Source organism: Larus michahellis, chromosome 11 (assembly GCF_964199755.1).
Source record: "Larus michahellis chromosome 11, bLarMic1.1, whole genome shotgun sequence".
NCBI lineage: Eukaryota > Metazoa > Chordata > Aves > Charadriiformes > Laridae > Larus > Larus michahellis.
The window spans coordinates 9,783,277-9,799,703 of NC_133906.1; the positions used below are offsets into that span (position 1 = coordinate 9,783,277).

At 46.2% G+C, this 16,427-nt stretch overlaps 1 protein-coding gene across 7 annotated transcripts in view; it reads right to left on the reverse strand.

Annotated features, from left to right (window-relative positions):
• Window positions 1-16,427, reverse strand: part of HTR4 (5-hydroxytryptamine receptor 4) — a 139,075-nt gene that overhangs the window by 62,570 nt on the left and 60,078 nt on the right. For 5 of the 7 annotated variants that reach the window (XR_012589436.1, XM_074603477.1, XM_074603478.1 and 2 more), the window contains exons 1-2: window positions 12,204-15,614; window positions 11,041-11,241 (exon numbers count right to left, since the gene is read on the reverse strand). Coding sequence is in view for 6 of the 7 variants with exons in the window: in XM_074603477.1 (XP_074459578.1) it covers window positions 11,041-11,241; window positions 12,204-12,472 (470 nt within the window). In the remaining variant the exon portion in view is untranslated. Of the gene's footprint in view, window positions 1-11,040; window positions 11,242-12,203; window positions 15,615-16,427 lie in introns of those variants that run through there. The other 2 variants (XM_074603475.1, XM_074603474.1) reach the window with 1 other exon arrangement.

Consider the following 16,427-nt stretch of genomic DNA (forward strand, 5'->3'; position numbering starts at 1 on the left):
TCCAGAGAGTCAGATAACAGAAATCTGTGTGTGCTAACAGAAGTCTGAAGTCACACCAATTTTTGCAGTAGCTGGTGATTTGATGTATGTGATGGTTTGGGCATTTAAGCAGCTATTTATTCACTGAGGAAAAAGTAATTATATCTTTAAGATTATCAATAGTTTTAGTCAAAACCTGAAATAAAGACATTTTCATATTCTACAGTTCTGCTTCCTTTCAAGCTAGAGCTGTTTTCCTCTGCTCATAAAGAATTTCTGTTACGTACTGGTATGACAGTGTGATGGATGGATATAACATGTAATACACACACATGATTAATACGATGTCCAAGCTTAATTAAATATTAATTCTTAGTATTATCAGTCAAGACCTGTGTTTCTGCGGTTCCTTGAAAATGTTAACTTCCCTGTTACCTACAGCAGAGCAGGTGATGCGAAACACATCCTCCGCCTCTGTTATGACAGTCTTTGCTGAGGGGAAATACACGAATCCCTTCCTGGAGCTGCAGAGCATCCAAGTAGCTCCATAAAGCCAAGGTTATTATAATACTTTTCCTTTCCCACATCAGACATTTGCCACATGAATGAATCAAGTGCTAACATTCTACAGATGGCTCAAAAGAAGAAATCCATAGCTCTTATGGCCTTACTGATGGCTCTTATGGCCACTGCAAGTATATCTGGCTACTGAGGATTTGTGACCTGCCCAGTGAGGCTTGGTGGCTCTGGGAAACTGCAGTGGCCAGACTGTGTCAAGGAACATGAATGTGATGCTCCCTGGTCTTCCAGTGGAAGTTCCAGTGATATGGATGTTGGGGGGACCAATTAGTGCCAAGCATATCGATTCCCAAAAGTGAACCTCACGTGTCACGAACACTCTCCCGGCATCTTCAAGGGGATGCAGGTGCACCTCAATCATGCTCATGAAAGCTACAAAAAGCACTCAAGGCTCAGTGACTCAGTGGCCAGATCTGTGGGGCAATTTTCTCCATTTTCCTACGAGCAACACCAGCAGGAGCTGCGGGGGTCACATGGAGGAGCCCATACACAGTGTCCACGAGCTGTAAGAGCAAAACGTTTTATCCTTTCCCAACAGGACTGGCGCTGTGCCCGCCAGCGAGCTCCTCTTTGCAGTCAGTGCTGCACGTAAAACCAGAAAGCAGATATAAACACCTGTACATCAGCAACACATTTGTACCTAACAGCCTTCAGCACTTTGGGTAGAGAAGACATAATATCGCACTCCTCAGCAGCAGGATCATGGACAGCTTGCCTAATGTTAAACTTGTGTATATGTGAAGACAGGAGATGGCAGATAAGAGGGAAGCTGTGAAGCGAAAGAGAAAATAGGCAGAAAATGAACCTCAGTTACATTCCTGCCTTGTACAACTGAATGCTGAATCTGCTTTTGTGGAAATGTAAGTGTTGTAAATCATGGGTGTTTGTTGTTGCCATTTTGCCTGTATGAGAAATCCTACGCATGCACGCACACACACGTACACACGCTCCTTGTATCATACCCAGGAAAAAAAATAGAAAAAAGAATTCCTGAAAAGTACATCAACTTTTAAGTGATAACACCTCTAGTTATTGCAAGTTTATAGTTTCTAGGCTCTTATAGATAAGAAAGGAAAGACTGAGACTGAGAAACAGCATTGCACATTGCATTTCAACACGCTGGTGACCTACATCTGACAGCAGCATAACTTAGCTGTGGTCCGTGGCAAGGACGGCTGTTTGTGGCCGCGCCTGCCTGCCTGCCTGCAACACAATGAGACCCCATTTGCGACAGGGACCTGTGGCCAAGACTGAAATCAAAGGTCCAAGACTCTAGATAACCAGCTGGGCCAATAACGTTAACATCCACCAGTTTCTGCGGCTAAAGAGATGCAAGCAGTGACACAGCAGCTGGCGCATCTGGCCACCCCTCAGCCTGGACATCCAAGCATCTCCTCAAGCCCGTGGCAGTGGAAATGCTGCCCGGGACACATCTCCAGAGAGCAGTCCTGGAGTCTGCAGGATCCTGCAGTCCTGCGTCAGGATCAGTGATGCTCTAACCACACCGCTGCTCTTTCCTTGCCTTCTGGGCGTTACAGAAATAGAATTACTTAGCTGCATTAGGTAATTCCTTGCCCTTGGAGAAAAATTAAAGCATCTCCCTGGTTTGCAATGCAATTTTGTTTGAGCTACAGGTATGTAGACAATACCCTGCAAGAAGCTCCTTAGAAATCACAGACAGACAAATACACACCCACCTTTACCAAACAGACTGGGTCTGTGGGTGGCCCGCATTTAAAACCGTTTGGTGTCATGTGCATGTATAAAATTATATACATACCATATGTTTGATCATCACTGGGGCCAAAACGAGCCAAGGAAAATTTACTGAATACACATCCTGAATAATTTTTTACCCCCCTTAAATAATCTAGAAAAAAAAGCAGACAAGAGGGTGGGAAAACTGTGGGTGCTATTAGCTCTCTAACAAAGTCAGGGTGCAAGAGCCATGTCCATCTGGACCCTGCGCCTGTACCTGTCTCCTGAACCTCGAACGCCGAAGTGGGAACGTTTTTTTTTGTGAGTTCCTAAGGAAAGAGAGGCCAAAGAAACGCAAGAGGGGATGGTCAGACTCCACGCCTGCCACCACAGGGGACTCTGCTCCTACCCTGAGCCCGGCAGAGGGGCTCCCAGGGGCTGCCCCCCAGGCAGACAGCTCAGACGCTGAAGACACTGAACTGCACTGATGGAAAAGTCTTGCGGGTGACAAGGACATTTATTTCAGAAGCTTCTTCTCCTCGCAGGACACAAATTACATCTAAGGATTTGCCTACTTCGAAAAACACCCTTCTTTGTCCTTTTGGAGCTCTATGCCGGTGTGCTCCACAAAACCCCAAACCGAGCGTGGTTTTGCACATTCCTCCTCTTCCTCAGCGACCCCAGGCTGGGCCAGAGCCTTCAGCTGAACCCTGACCAAGCGGTGAAGTCTAAGGAGCCAGGATCTCAACTTATTTGTGCCTGTGTGAAATGAAACCAGCGCTACCAGCTTTGCTGATATTTCAGCGAAACCAGATTCTGGCCTCCACATAAACAGATTTTTACATTTTTTTTGAGAGAACAGCTCTTTCTCTTTTCCTTTTTCCCACTGAGCAAATAAGCTATGGTATCTGACTGAGCCAAATAAAACAAAGTTATGCATTGCTGGTCCAGAAAAAAAAATGTCCTAAATTGATTATATCTAACAAAATTAAATTCCTATTAAAAAAACAACGGCCTGCTGGTGTTGAGATAATTACACAGAGAAAAATGCTAAAGAGAACAGTTAATTGGAACTGGATAAATTTAGCTAGTAATACAAACAAACGTATGTTGCCAAACAGAGATAGAGGACTCCTTCATGGTCCCCGTGTGGGTCGGTGTGTGTGGAGGGTTATTGGCAGCAACAGTGGCAAAATAAATTCCCATATTTCTAGAGGGTTTGTAAAGATTAATAAAGGACAGTGCATCCCTCAGGCTGTGCCACGGCCATCTGCTCCGCTATTTTTCTTAATGCTCTCAGACCTGAATTCTGCAAATCCCATGTTAGTTTTCTTGCGGAGCTGAGTGCCGACAGGGATAACTCCGCGGTTACGTGTTGTGTCTCGCAGCCCTCGGGGATGGTCTGCCTTTGCCCTTGCTCAGCCCCTTCCCGTGCCACCTCTCCACTCCTCCACTGAAGTGACTGGCAGCTGTAGGAGATCCGATGTTTTTCCAGCTGAAAAGGGCACGGGGGATTTATGCCCTGGTTCAAAACTATAGCTGGAATTTGTGTCATATAATCAGATTTCCGACTGCCTAATCATTACTTACTGATAGCTATTTAAAACCTAACAAGTCTCCCCACTAATAACCTCCCCCCAGTCCTGGCCAGCTGGCAGATGTTTCTCAGAGCACCGCTGGGCACAGCTACTTTCTCCCCGTCCTTGAGAAAGACACCGTGCTCCCGACCTCGAGTTCCACTGTGGCCCAGGCACCCTTTGGCGAGCCAGTTGCTTCCCCCGGCGAAAGAGGTGAGGGTGGAGAGGGATGTGGTGCAGCACCGGGAGCAGGAGGCAGCAGGTGGGGTGGGCAGAGCCAGCGACCACCCAGACCTGGCCACTCCTGTGCCCCCTGCACGGGCTCCCTCCCACCCCAGGAGAGGGCTTCTTCTCCAGAGGGGCTGCCACTGAAGAGCAGCAGAGGTTGGGAGTCTCTAAAAAATCCTCTCTCTCAAGGGATTGTGCTAATTTGATGTCTGAGCAGTACATTAATGTTGATTAATGTTTGTAAATGGCGCAACGAGCATCTGTCACTCTGGTGCTCCAACACTCTTTGGATACATCTGCTTTGCTTTAGCCCTTATTTAGCAGTGATTATGTGGTATGTTTGATTTCCAGTAAGATTAGCGTTGAGTACGCAAACACGCAGTTAGGTCTGTTTTGTGGCGTGTTACATAGCAAATCTGGAGATGTTTCGGACAGGCCAGGCAAATAGCGCACCCAGTGCCCAGCAGGGATGGAGACTTGGAGAAAAGCTTCCCGGGCTGGGACCCAGCCAGGGGAGCTGGAGGAAGCAGAGAGAGGAAGCTGGAGGAAGCCCAAGAATACAGACATTTAAGACCTGTTTGTTTCCCTGGTGTTTTTTTTTTCCCCCCCAAGACTTTGAGAAGTAATTGTATTGCAAATTATACTGCAAACATTGGAGAAGAAAATTGCCTTTCCTGACAGGTTAACTGTATTTGGAGACTCTATCATAGCCACTTGGCCTGTTTATATGCAGTGCAATTATTTTTATTGCATGTGCACAAAGAATGGATAGATATGCATAAAACATGCAATAAAGAAATAATTCAAGGCTAAATCTTTCTTTTATATTGGAATACCAAAGAGATGATGAAAAAGCATAACGTAGTGACAGCAAAATTTGGATTCACTGATCCCTGAGGTACCTCTAATACCTGGGAAAAAAACACTTTCAGATAAGACTGTCCCTAAGTCTCTGCAGTGCTTTGCTCTGATGGGTAAGATCAGTTTACCCTGTGGTGATTTCTCCAGATTTTCTCAAATGCCTTTGAGAATTAAAGCCTGAATGCTTTTTTTTTTTTCCCCTCAGAGGCAGTAATGGAAATAGATACAAGATATTATCAGATAGAAGTCTTTTCAAGCAACACTTCCTGAGAATGTTGAACAGAATGACTTTCCAAACTGAGTCCTGAGGATTAGATTAACCACCCAATTTCTTTTAAAAAAACCCACAGTTGTATGCCCCGAAATAAAACAGAAGGCAGGAAATACATGAATCACAGAAAAAACACCAGCTAGAAAAAGCATCCTCCCATAAAGTCTGAATGAACAGAAGGGCAACAGCTAGCAAAAATTAAATAAAACAGGAAGCAGTGCTGTCGGTGCTCCTCCAAGCCAGCTGCCAGGACGGGTGAAGCAGCGGTGATGGAGAACAGCTCGACGCTGGGCTGACTCATCCTTCCCTGCACAGAAACCCAGGCATTCAACGGCCTGCTCTGATCTTCTCAGCGCCTTCCACCACTATCTCCTCATCTCTTCTGTCCGCTTAACACTGTTTGGGAATCAGTTCTCCCTGAGGAAACAAACACAACCCCCAAACGACCAAAACTTCTCACAGAAGTTCAAGTTTCTGCCAGCAACCTTTAAAGCCTAGGTCTGACGCTTTGCAGACAAGAGGGGGAAAGACAGACATGTTGCTCTTACTCGTATCAGAGTGAGTATTTTGAGCTGACCTGAAAGTTGCTTGGAGATGACTGCAGAATCCCGCAAAAAATAAACTGTCTGGAAGTCTTTTCAAATCTGAGCTAATGTTTGCACAGGACAAGGGAGAGATACACTTTGAAAGCCTGTAGTCCAAGTCCCAAAAGGAAAATTTGGGGCAGCAGTTGGAAATTAGGAGACTGCTAGCCCGTTAAATCCCTGCTGTGAACAGCATGTGTTGGGTACGCTGTCATTTGGGTTAGCGGATGGTTATTCTGTCAAGTCATTAATCTCTATTAGACTGAGCTGTCAGGTACCCGCATTTTAACCAATAATGCACCAGGAACAGCACAACTTTTTGACTTCAGTCTGCAAAAGGAAAAGGATTTTAAAAAGTGGCAGTGCTCAAGAAATAGGTGGAACTTAGACAATTTTTGTACTCGTATCTATTAAAACGTGACTAAAATCTGGATATTTTCACTTTTCATCTCTAGGACAGAAGTGAAGTGAGGTCGAAATTTTCTCTTTGCCCTTCTCAGGATGATGACAGACCAGAACACACCTGGAAGTGATGCTCCCAGGTCAGCCACAGCAAGGGGCTGGCACATCGCGAAGGAGAAAAAGGCAGATTTAAAAGGTGGGGTTCAGCCTTCTTTTGTTGTGAAAAATGGATCTTTTATTCTGTATCCACCACTCTACCCAAGCTCCGTTGAAAATCCCTGTTGTCCTGCTTGCTGAGGAGGTTTGGAACAGCAGCCAAATTCATGGCAGCAAAAGTGAGTTAATCTCTGCGAAAAGGACACGGGAGTGAAGGGGGACCGTCACTGGCTCCAGGTGACCTGCAGCAGGGTACGGCACAAGTGTAATATCCCCCTCAATGCGGCAAGGAAGGGACCATGGCACATCTGTAGGGATGAGGTAAGGGCCAAAATCAAAACATCCTCCCTGTCTTCTTCCACCCAAACGCCTCCCCTGAGAGACGGAGAGAAGGTCCTCATGTTTCATTTCAATTGGAAAATGGCTTATTAAACAGGCCGAGCAGGAAAAAAAATTCATGTCCTTGGTCTTTCTGAATGCCTAAGTCCGACAGTGATGCTAGGTAAGTGGCATCAGGTTTTGGATCTGCAAGCATCAAGGTCTGCTGCTTGCATGGTGGAGAGTAATTGCGTTTATACATGATGTTTCCTGATTTACCTAATCAGGCTGCCAGACCATGCCAGTGAGCAAGCACTGCAGAAATGTAAAATAACATATACAGTGGCCGTTCAGGAAGAAAGGAAGTCTTTTAATAGACTGTTTGGGACACGAAAGAGCTCATGACTTAGCACAGAAATTCCCAGTCAGGTTAGGACTGTTGCTGTGCTTGAGGATGATGTCCAGGTGGAGGTTAAACAACTTCAGCGATGGTTACAGTACCCTACTGGTGTCCTACTAAGTTGTATTTTGAAAATCATGTTAATAAGTCAGTCAATCAATCGGAGGAAGAAATACAACATTGAGAGGAAGATGGCTAGGGGCTGACCCACCTCCATAACATTTTCCTTGACAGCAGTAAATGACAGTCCAGTGCTACAGGAGGCACCTTGGTCTGCCTCGAGCACCGTGGTGGGTAGTCTGAACTTGACATTTGGTCCTGGGAGAACCCAGAAGCCTGTAGTCTTGGGACTCGATCAGATTCCTACTGAGGTGTCTGATCAAACAGCAAGTGATGAAAGCCACGCAGTTGACTTGGGATTCTCCCCTTCACATGAGACAGAGAGATCTCGGGCTTTCTCTTTCAGCTGACACTCACTACCAGCAAACACAGACATAACTGCGCCTTCTTGCACAGGGAGAAGAAATATAGCTTTTGAAACGTCTAAGATGAAATCCTAGCTTTTTCATGTCAGTGGCAAAGCTCCAAATGATTACCCACGGAGTCAAAATAGCATCCAAGAGGAACTCCTACAGCAAGACTGAATGGCTAGGAGAGCTATATATGCTCTGCAGAGATCAGATGATAGAGAAAAGTTTCTATGGCAAATTCGAGTGCCTTTGGAGAGCAGCAGCCTGCCTCGGGGATGTTGCTGTTAGTGCTCCGCTAATGGTGCGGGGTGTGGTGGTCACTGCTCTAACAAGCACTCAGTAAAGCCATTTCGAGAAGAGAATCAAGAAAATCACAGAACCAGAGAATTACCTAAAATTTAGATCAGTTCTGCAGCTAGTCTGCAGAGGCGTCATTCTTCAGCCTGAAAGCACCAAGCAAACGATAAAGGCTGCGATAATTACCCCTGTCAGGCCGCATCCATCCACCAGCTTGGAGAACCTTTCCTCTCTCCCTGCCTGAGAGCGAAGAACGGCACACGCGAAAGAGAAAGAGCATTTGTGTCTCCTGAAATAATTCCCTGACAACTGGCAATTTCAGGTCAAAAATTGCCACTGTGTTTGTGCATCCCAGACAGTGCAGCTCTGCTCCCTCACCCCTGAACCTGCAGAGGTTTTCAGCACACCCATTAACGAATTCATCCTCAGCTTCTTTTCAAGCAATTTGGCTGCTGTTTAGTCTAACGTGGCCAATACTGGGGGGATGGCAAATATTGGGGCATTTCTCTCTGTCAGTGCACTCATGAGGAAAAAGTTTACAGGCATTTTCTGAAAGATTTTTTTTTTTTTTTTTTTTTTGCTGTGACACTTAAGATCATCTCCAGCTCTTGGGACCTTCAAATTCAGAGCTCTGAACACTTTCTTTTGATCAGATTGGTGGACGTGGGGGTTTTTTTAGCCAGTGTGTGTTTGTGTGTGCATTTTTCATTCTACTTCAAAGAATCTTTTTAATCCTGAAGATATAGGAAGAATGTTTCTGTACCAGCAACAGGTTCAAATACACACCCAGTAAGCTGAAATCTTTAAAAGCTTCTTTTTCGCAATTTTATCGCAGAAGGCTGAGCCACTTAAATGGAGCGATGCTGATACAGGGCTCCTTCAAGCGCAGTGCCCGTCACCCTCAGACCCCAGTGCAGGGGGTGCTGCACCTTCCCCAGACCTCTTCAGAACAAATGTGGAACGAGCTTGGAGAATTAGTTTCCTCCAAAACACGGTTACAGCTCCTGCTTTCTTTCAAGACAGCCATTCTCCTGTGTCATATTCTCATGATTAAAATATTGGCTTGGGATGGGGGGATGGAGTGGGGGTCCCCAGAGTCAGCTCCCCATTTCCCTCTCTCCAAAAGAAGGGGAATCGTCTCTGCGTGTCTGTAGGCAGCGACCCTCACCCACTGCTACGGCAGCCCCACATATGGCACAGAGAATTCAAGACTCCCTGGGCAGAGAATAAAAGAGGAGAGAAGGTAGAGCAGAGCTGTTAGTCCTCCCCAGGTGTTCGCACTCTGCTCTATTTCATTTACTACAGAATAATCTAATCCATCTCATTTTAGGGATTTTTTTTTTTTTTTGGTTGGGTTTTTTCTTCTATTTCCAGTTCCTTCTACTGAGCTGAGTGTTTGCAAACTGCCTCCGGTCTGTTTATAGAAAGAAAATCTTCCTGTATAAAGCTGATCTCTGTTCTGCATCCCCAGAACGTTAACTCTGAGCCACGCATTTCGACAGTCACAGAGCCAAGGCTGCCCCCAGCCCCTTCGCCACCCCAGACAAGGCTGTCACAGGAGCGCGGGGACCGAGGGGGACAGGCGGCGGGAGCAAGACGCGACAACATGGTGGGGGTCTGCAAGAGGGTGGCACAGGCAGGAGAAAGGGGGGAGTTTCCCTTCTGTGCACCCCATGCAGCAGGTTCCTCATCCCCTGCGGGTGTCAGAAATGAGGGGGTGAAGGGGAGGGGGGAAAACAGTATTTTCCCTGCATGTCCCTTTCTCTGCACAACCCTCTATGTTTAATTAAAAGCCTGGAGAACAAAACTCCAACATTTTATATAACAAGGCCACATCCAGAGCACAGTGCCTAACATCTGCTTTACTGGTAATTGGCTCAAAGTAGCAGTTTGTCAATGGTTTTAAGATAATGAGCTTCCTATTTGTGTTCCAGCCATCTAAACTTCCAGATAAGGACAAGAGCTGTAGCTATTACGCGTCAACTCCTCTCTGGGCACAATACTGCGTGTGCCGGTGCCCCTCTCTCCCACAATAAAGGAGTGCTGCCCATCAATGGAGAAGTTAACGAAGTATCTTTTGAAGTCTGGCTGGGTGCAGACTCTGGATGAAAGATGCCATTTAAATGCCAATTGTCGTGATGATGAGAATGGTTGTGGTTATTTTGGCCATATTAGTAATGCTAAGTAATAGTATTTTAAAAGGTATTGAAATCTCTGCACAGAACTCAAATGAAAGCTCTAAGTATTGCTCATTAGAATAGCCGGTCAAGACGTTTTCTTCTAAGTATTTATCCTGTGAAAAATTCTTGCTATTCTGTATGGAAAGTACTGCGGTCTACCCCAAAAAACTGCAGACAACAGTAAATGAGAATTGTTTGCCACAAACTATTTAGGATTTTGGCTTCATTTTAATTTTGCAAGAAAAGTTTAAAAGAAAATAAAGTTTTCAGGATCTCCCACAAAGCCTATGCACCCTTTTCACCAGCTTTATTTACCTCCTGGTTAGCCTTCATTAGTGGAGACGTGCAAATGAATGCCTTAGAAAAACAGCCCATAAAATTGCGGTGGGGGAAGCAGTTGCCCTTTCTATTTTTCTCCCTATAATGTATTAATATATGTCACAATGTGTCATTTAGGAATACCGTTTTCATCTGCCTGCATGGCTGCTAGCAGCAGGAGGAACAGTTCTGATAGCACTTGAAAAGATACGTCAAATATTTTTTTGACAGAAGAGAGAAAGCCAGATAATCCAGCGTTTCGGTTCCTGGGAAGACAGGGCTCAGCACAGCACATCAAGCCTCGCACCAGCCAAGGCTTCCCTGCCGCCCCTGGCAGCCAGCAGACCCTGACAGCAACGTCCCTGCTAAAACAACGTCCTGTGCGCGATGCACCTCCTCCTGGTTTTTTTTCTTTCGAAAGAAAAGGCGTCTTCTGTTTGGTGAAAAAACTGTGCCGCATCTGATCAGTAAAGCAAACAGAGCTGTGCTGCAAAGCATCTGAGAACCTGGCTTGCTCTATCAATATAAATATCATTCCTTTCAAAGTTTTCCTACACTGATAAGGATTCAGAGACCTCTCTCCAAAATCAGCTACCAAGAGAGATTTATTGCTCTATTGTTCCCACCAGGTTCATTTTCGCCCCTTGGCTACTGCTGACAAGCAACAACACCGAAGAAACTTAAAGCACCTACAATTATTCTCTATGCTCCTCTGTTCATACCTGTCCAGCGAGATACAGCAGAGGTGCAGGATTGACGCTGTGGTGAGCAGCACATCGAGGGATGTTCGGACCAGGCAGAACATCTCTCCATAGATCCAGTTGTCCTGAACCAACTCAATGGCTCCAAACGGCATCACCAGCACTGACACCAGCAGGTCCGCAAAGGCAAGGGAAACAATGAAATAATTGGTCTTGATTTTCCTGCAAGACAGATCACAAAATTAGGGTGTGATAGTTTCGGTCCAGCATCCTCTACATGTGGACCGAGATTTCAGCTTGTGTTTGGGTCTGATTTGCCCCATCACACTGAAAGGTCCTCTCTAATGTACTCCTTACTTTATATTGTTACCCTGAGCTTGTTCCTGTTTTTCACAGCTAAATATCCACCATGTTGCCTGCATAAATGCATCTTACTGCTCACACAGAAGAGGCAAATGGATGCTCACAGGCCTCTGCATGTGGCTCAGCCTCACAGCTTGCATCAGAGAGTTTAGAGTGGAGGAGGGGGATTTTATTTTAACTTGTAAATTGAGAAAATCCTTCCAGAAAGCACTGAGAAGAATCTAGACTGAAGCTGTAATTTCAACTTGAAGAGCACTTTTTAAATCATAACAATAAAATAGAATTAAATCCATTAAAAATCCCACGCAGAATATGAATAGAGGCTGTTGAATATCTCACTCTGCTCCTGAGGCTGGTCTGACAACTCCCAGGGGTAGCCGCAAGCCTCGAGGCGGGAGTTTTGCCTGTGACCCCCCCAAATCACTGGCAGCATTTGCCAAGCTGTGGCAGAGCAGCACAACTGCAACAGGACCTTGATATGTGTGGTTTTTTGATGGGCTTGTTAGGAAATTTGAGATGGAAAAGGGGTAGAGGCCAACCTGTTTTTCCAAGGAATTGCTGCTTAGATCTATTTTTCACTGATTTATCTGCTTTTTCACACTGAGAGTGCTAAAAACGTAGAGGATGGATACTAAAGTGATCCGAGTGGGGATGCACTGAGGCCAGTGTGAAGGTCTGACATTGTGGTGGTGCAACACCCGGCCAGAAAAACCCTTCATCGCGGCAGTTTATGCCCTCAACTGGGGGCACGGGGCTTTTTAGGTGGGGATTTTCCCCTGTGCCTCCCCGCAGAAGGGCAGCGGGTGGCTGGGTGGGCTCACCTGAGCTGCCTGTCCCGGCACACGGCCACCATCACCAGCAGGTTCCCCAGGATGGCCATCAGTATAACGGCGGAGATGAAGGTGAGCAGCACGATCTTCTCCGCTACGCCGAAGCCCTCACTCGAACTGGGGAGCACACAGAAAAAAAAAAAAAAAAGAGAGAAAAGGAAAGAAAAGAAGGTGCAGCTGCACTGGCTGGGAGGGGATCGCCCGGGCAATGCCGAGGTGCCAGGCAGAAGCGCTCGTTTTGGCGAACGCGAGAGCAGCATCCCCACCACCGGTGCCGCGAGGCTGCCTTCCCACCCGGAGCATTAACAAATTGCATTTCATATTTATGGGGAAAGCTGTGAGGCAGCGGAAAGGCCGCAGGCGGAGGTTACCTGCAGCCCCCGTGGCCACCCAGGTCTGCCAGGGGTGGAGAAGCCAACGCGTACGGTGGAGGAGCCCGTTACTGAGATCTGGAGTGAACTGTGCGTGATTTCTGAAAGTCCCTTCCAATCCAGAGCCTCTGGCTGAACACATTTGCATTCTCTTTTCACCCCCAAAAATAATATCATCTTCTATGCAGAAGTATTTTGGTTTTCTTTCCTTTTGTTTTTCTATTTTTTCCCAAGGGTTTCCTCAAGATGAGCATTTTACATCTTGAATTTTGAAAACTTGTGCATAATCTTTTCCCTTGTTCTCTCTTCCCTTCACTTTATGCCACAAAACAAGAGGCAGTCTGGCTTTTTTTTTTTCTTTTTCACTTGATAACTTGCCTAGAATTTGGGAAGAGAAAATAAATTTTTTTTAAAAGGGAGCACCCAATTCCTCCCTACCCTGACAGTAATAATTTCTTTTAGTTAATGAAGAGAATGAAAAAGAAAAGGAAGAATAACATTAAAATACAGTGTTGGACATATTCTAAGTCTGCATTTCTACAAATATCTTGTTAAATGCTTAAAAAAAAGAGTGGGGTTTTTTTCTTCGGAGCCTGCAAAGCAGGAAGGTAATATACAGATGCAGTAAATAGTGCTCAGTTCCTCATAAAACTGGTCGTATTACAAAATTTTGAGCCACTTTTCCTTTAAAGCTATTTCTAATTATTTATCCAGAACAAAATACGTCCTAAACCTTTGCCTGCTTTCCCTATTACGTTATGCGGATGAGAACGGGTGTTGGTTCGTGTTATCAAGTGTGGCTAGAAATAAACTGGCATTAAGAGCAGCAGTTGACACTAATTCATCAGGGAAATTTCTTCACAGCGTACGGAGCTGGCATTCGGCACCCAGGATTAACGTTGTGAGATTGTTCAGGTAATTGGAAAATTGAACTGTTATTCTCTTTTACTTTGACTTCCGCTGGGGTCACTTTTACTTACTAAACACATTGCAGACTTTTACACTTTATCTCACTGAATTCTCCTGATTTTGGCAAAGCTAAAAATGATTAGAGGCTGCTGAAGTCCTGCCTCCGCTACCTGTGCCGTGTTAATAAGCTTCTAGCAACTGACTTCACCCAGAGCCTGCACTGCGGAACATCCACTTAATCACAATCTCCATTTTTGGCCCTAAAAACGATACCACTTCGAGTACGACTTTTTTGCCCACTACCAGACACAGCAGTGGGTCAGGTCGCAGCCTGCTCAAGTTGGAATTTTCATATTGGTTAGGAACAATATCTTAGGAATTCCTTGATTTTCAATGTTCTACAAGGAAATACATCACCGGGTATAGGTTCATCCTGATGGGAGAGGATGTTTATGAGCAAATAAAGAAAAGGAAAGGAGATGCCCTGGACACGAACTAGTTTCATAGAAAAACTCAACACTAGGCAGACATATGAAGGCTCAAAACCAAGTGCAATTATCTGGCTACAATAAGAAAGAGGTCCAAGCAAACCGCATATTCTAGCTTCATAAATGTATGTCCATATGCCAAGTAGGGCTTTCTCACCTGTGAGAGCACAGATAGCTTTTAATTCCAGATAACCTCCCATGTTAAAACTAAGAGATTAATAAATGTCACACAGAGTGGGCAGCTGGGTGTATCCAGACGCTGACAGACACGCGTCCTTCTGGAGGTGGATTGTTGGGGTACCAGTGGGCCAGGAGAGGGGGTACGGGTGGCTCAGGACGAAGGGTACCCGCTAAGGAAGCGGGCTTTGTCCTGTGCTGGAATGAATGATCCCAGCCCAGAGGCAAAGGCACCACTGCTTCTTTTGCCCTGACGTTTTTGTGGCAGTGTCAGTAAATCCACTCCTGCTTAACGTAGGAAGGTCTCTGGGGTTACACTGAAGGGGTCAGATATAGCCACGGGTCTTCATCCATCCAGACACTTATTTTTCTGCAAGCCAATTATAGATGCTAAGATAGGAGAAAGGCTAATCAAGATGTGTTTTTATTTAGCACCTGAAAGAGTTTGCGCTTAATTAAAAAGAGTCGTCTACTGAATTTAGCACAACTTCAATGACGGCAATTAAGGCTCCAAGAAGCTGGCAGCGCTGGACAAATCCTTCCGTGCATTCAGAAATGTTGACAAGGCTCTGTCTGAACTAAATGTGGCTTTCCCAGTTTTTATGGGAGAGCACCGCTTCCTGACACCTTGGGTCATTAGTAATTGGACAACTCTTGCAACGAGTGGATTTTGTGTCTGCAGTTCTTGCAATTACACTGCAATTGCTGCCTGCAATTTGCCTACACTGGTCCAGTCATACTTCCTCCCATCTGACAGAAAAAAATCCCTATCGATCAAAAGGATCTGCCTCATCCATCATTCTGTCTGACAGTGGCCCGTAGGAGATGAAACGCCTACATGCATATAGCAGCGCCTCCCTTGCTGCAAAGGTCAGTGTCACAGCGTGCTTGTGTTTAACAGCTTTTGGTGGATTTCTTTACATTCCTCTCTCTGGACTCGTCCTCAAACTCTCAGGGCACAGTGAACACTGTCTCGGGCAGCTTTCCTCCTTGGTCTCATAATAACAAGCTAAATGCAAAATCAAGCAAATGACATCAGTTTTTGCGCGTCTCAATCTCCAGTGACCACCCCAAACTGCAGACAGAGATTCTTCCCTCAAAACTAAAGGTAATTGTCATCTAATTCCTTACTGTAACACCAAAATCCCAAGCCACCCTACAGAACTGGTCACTGGCCACATGGCTGCTCCTAGAATAGGATGTCACTCCTTCCCTCTCTCCCATCCATCTCCACATACATCCGACCTGAAAGACCTCATTTTCCCCAGAAGCCAAGCCCAGCCTTGGAGATTTTGGGAGGCAGGAAGCTGGGAGCTGCTGACACATGAACCCGCACTGCAGCAAAGTCCTGTGGAGAAGGATGAGCACACAGGAGCTGGTCCTTCCCCGTGGGCACCATGCACAGTGGGATGCACAAGGCGATTCTCCTCTGCTGCAGCCACACACACCACTCTGGGCCCACCACTTGCCCTCCTCAAGGCCCACCACTTGCCTGCAGATGGCTCCTGCACGGCTGGGGAAGGTCAGACACTTCCCAAACATCAGCATTTTGAGTACAACTGAATGCCAGAGCCTTCATTAATAATATCCATCAGCAGAAGACAGAAATTAAAAGGAAATGGCAAAGAAACATCTTCAAAGGCAGGTCTCAGGCACAGGCCTGCTAGCTGGGTACTGGGAGGGATGAAAAGCCTCAGAAACAATGGGGATGCCGGGATCAAAGGCACCTTCACTGCTGAGCTGTAATTTTACCTGTCTAAATAATCCCTCACAATAGGCTAACATTGCTCCGTGGCTGCATCTGTGAAACAAAATGTCAAACCGCACCGAATAGCGCCGTACAAAAGATGTTCCTTCTCCTCCAGTGCAGGCATGGCAGCGCACGCACGCTGGCACGGTGGTAAAGAGGATGATGATGGTTTCATTTACACAGAGCCAGGCCAAGTTAGATTTATACTTTGTCTTATCGAGCTTTGCCCATCCTTCTGCTGTTCCTAAACAATTCTCATCACTGCGTTAATTGAGCACCTTGCATCCGCACTCTGCGGCAAGTACAGAGGGGAGAGACACCTCCCTCGACCCCGAGCCCTGCCGGGGGGGTCTGCTGGCCATCGGCCGCCGACGGGGCTTCTCCCTCCACCACGCACTGCATTGGGAGGGGGGCTGGCGACCGAGCCTGCTGGCTCTTTTTTAGGGGAATCTCTGGGATTTTGAGGCTGTCTGCTGAGAGATCCCCACCCCCTCCAGGGATGCTGGCTCTCAGGCTGTGC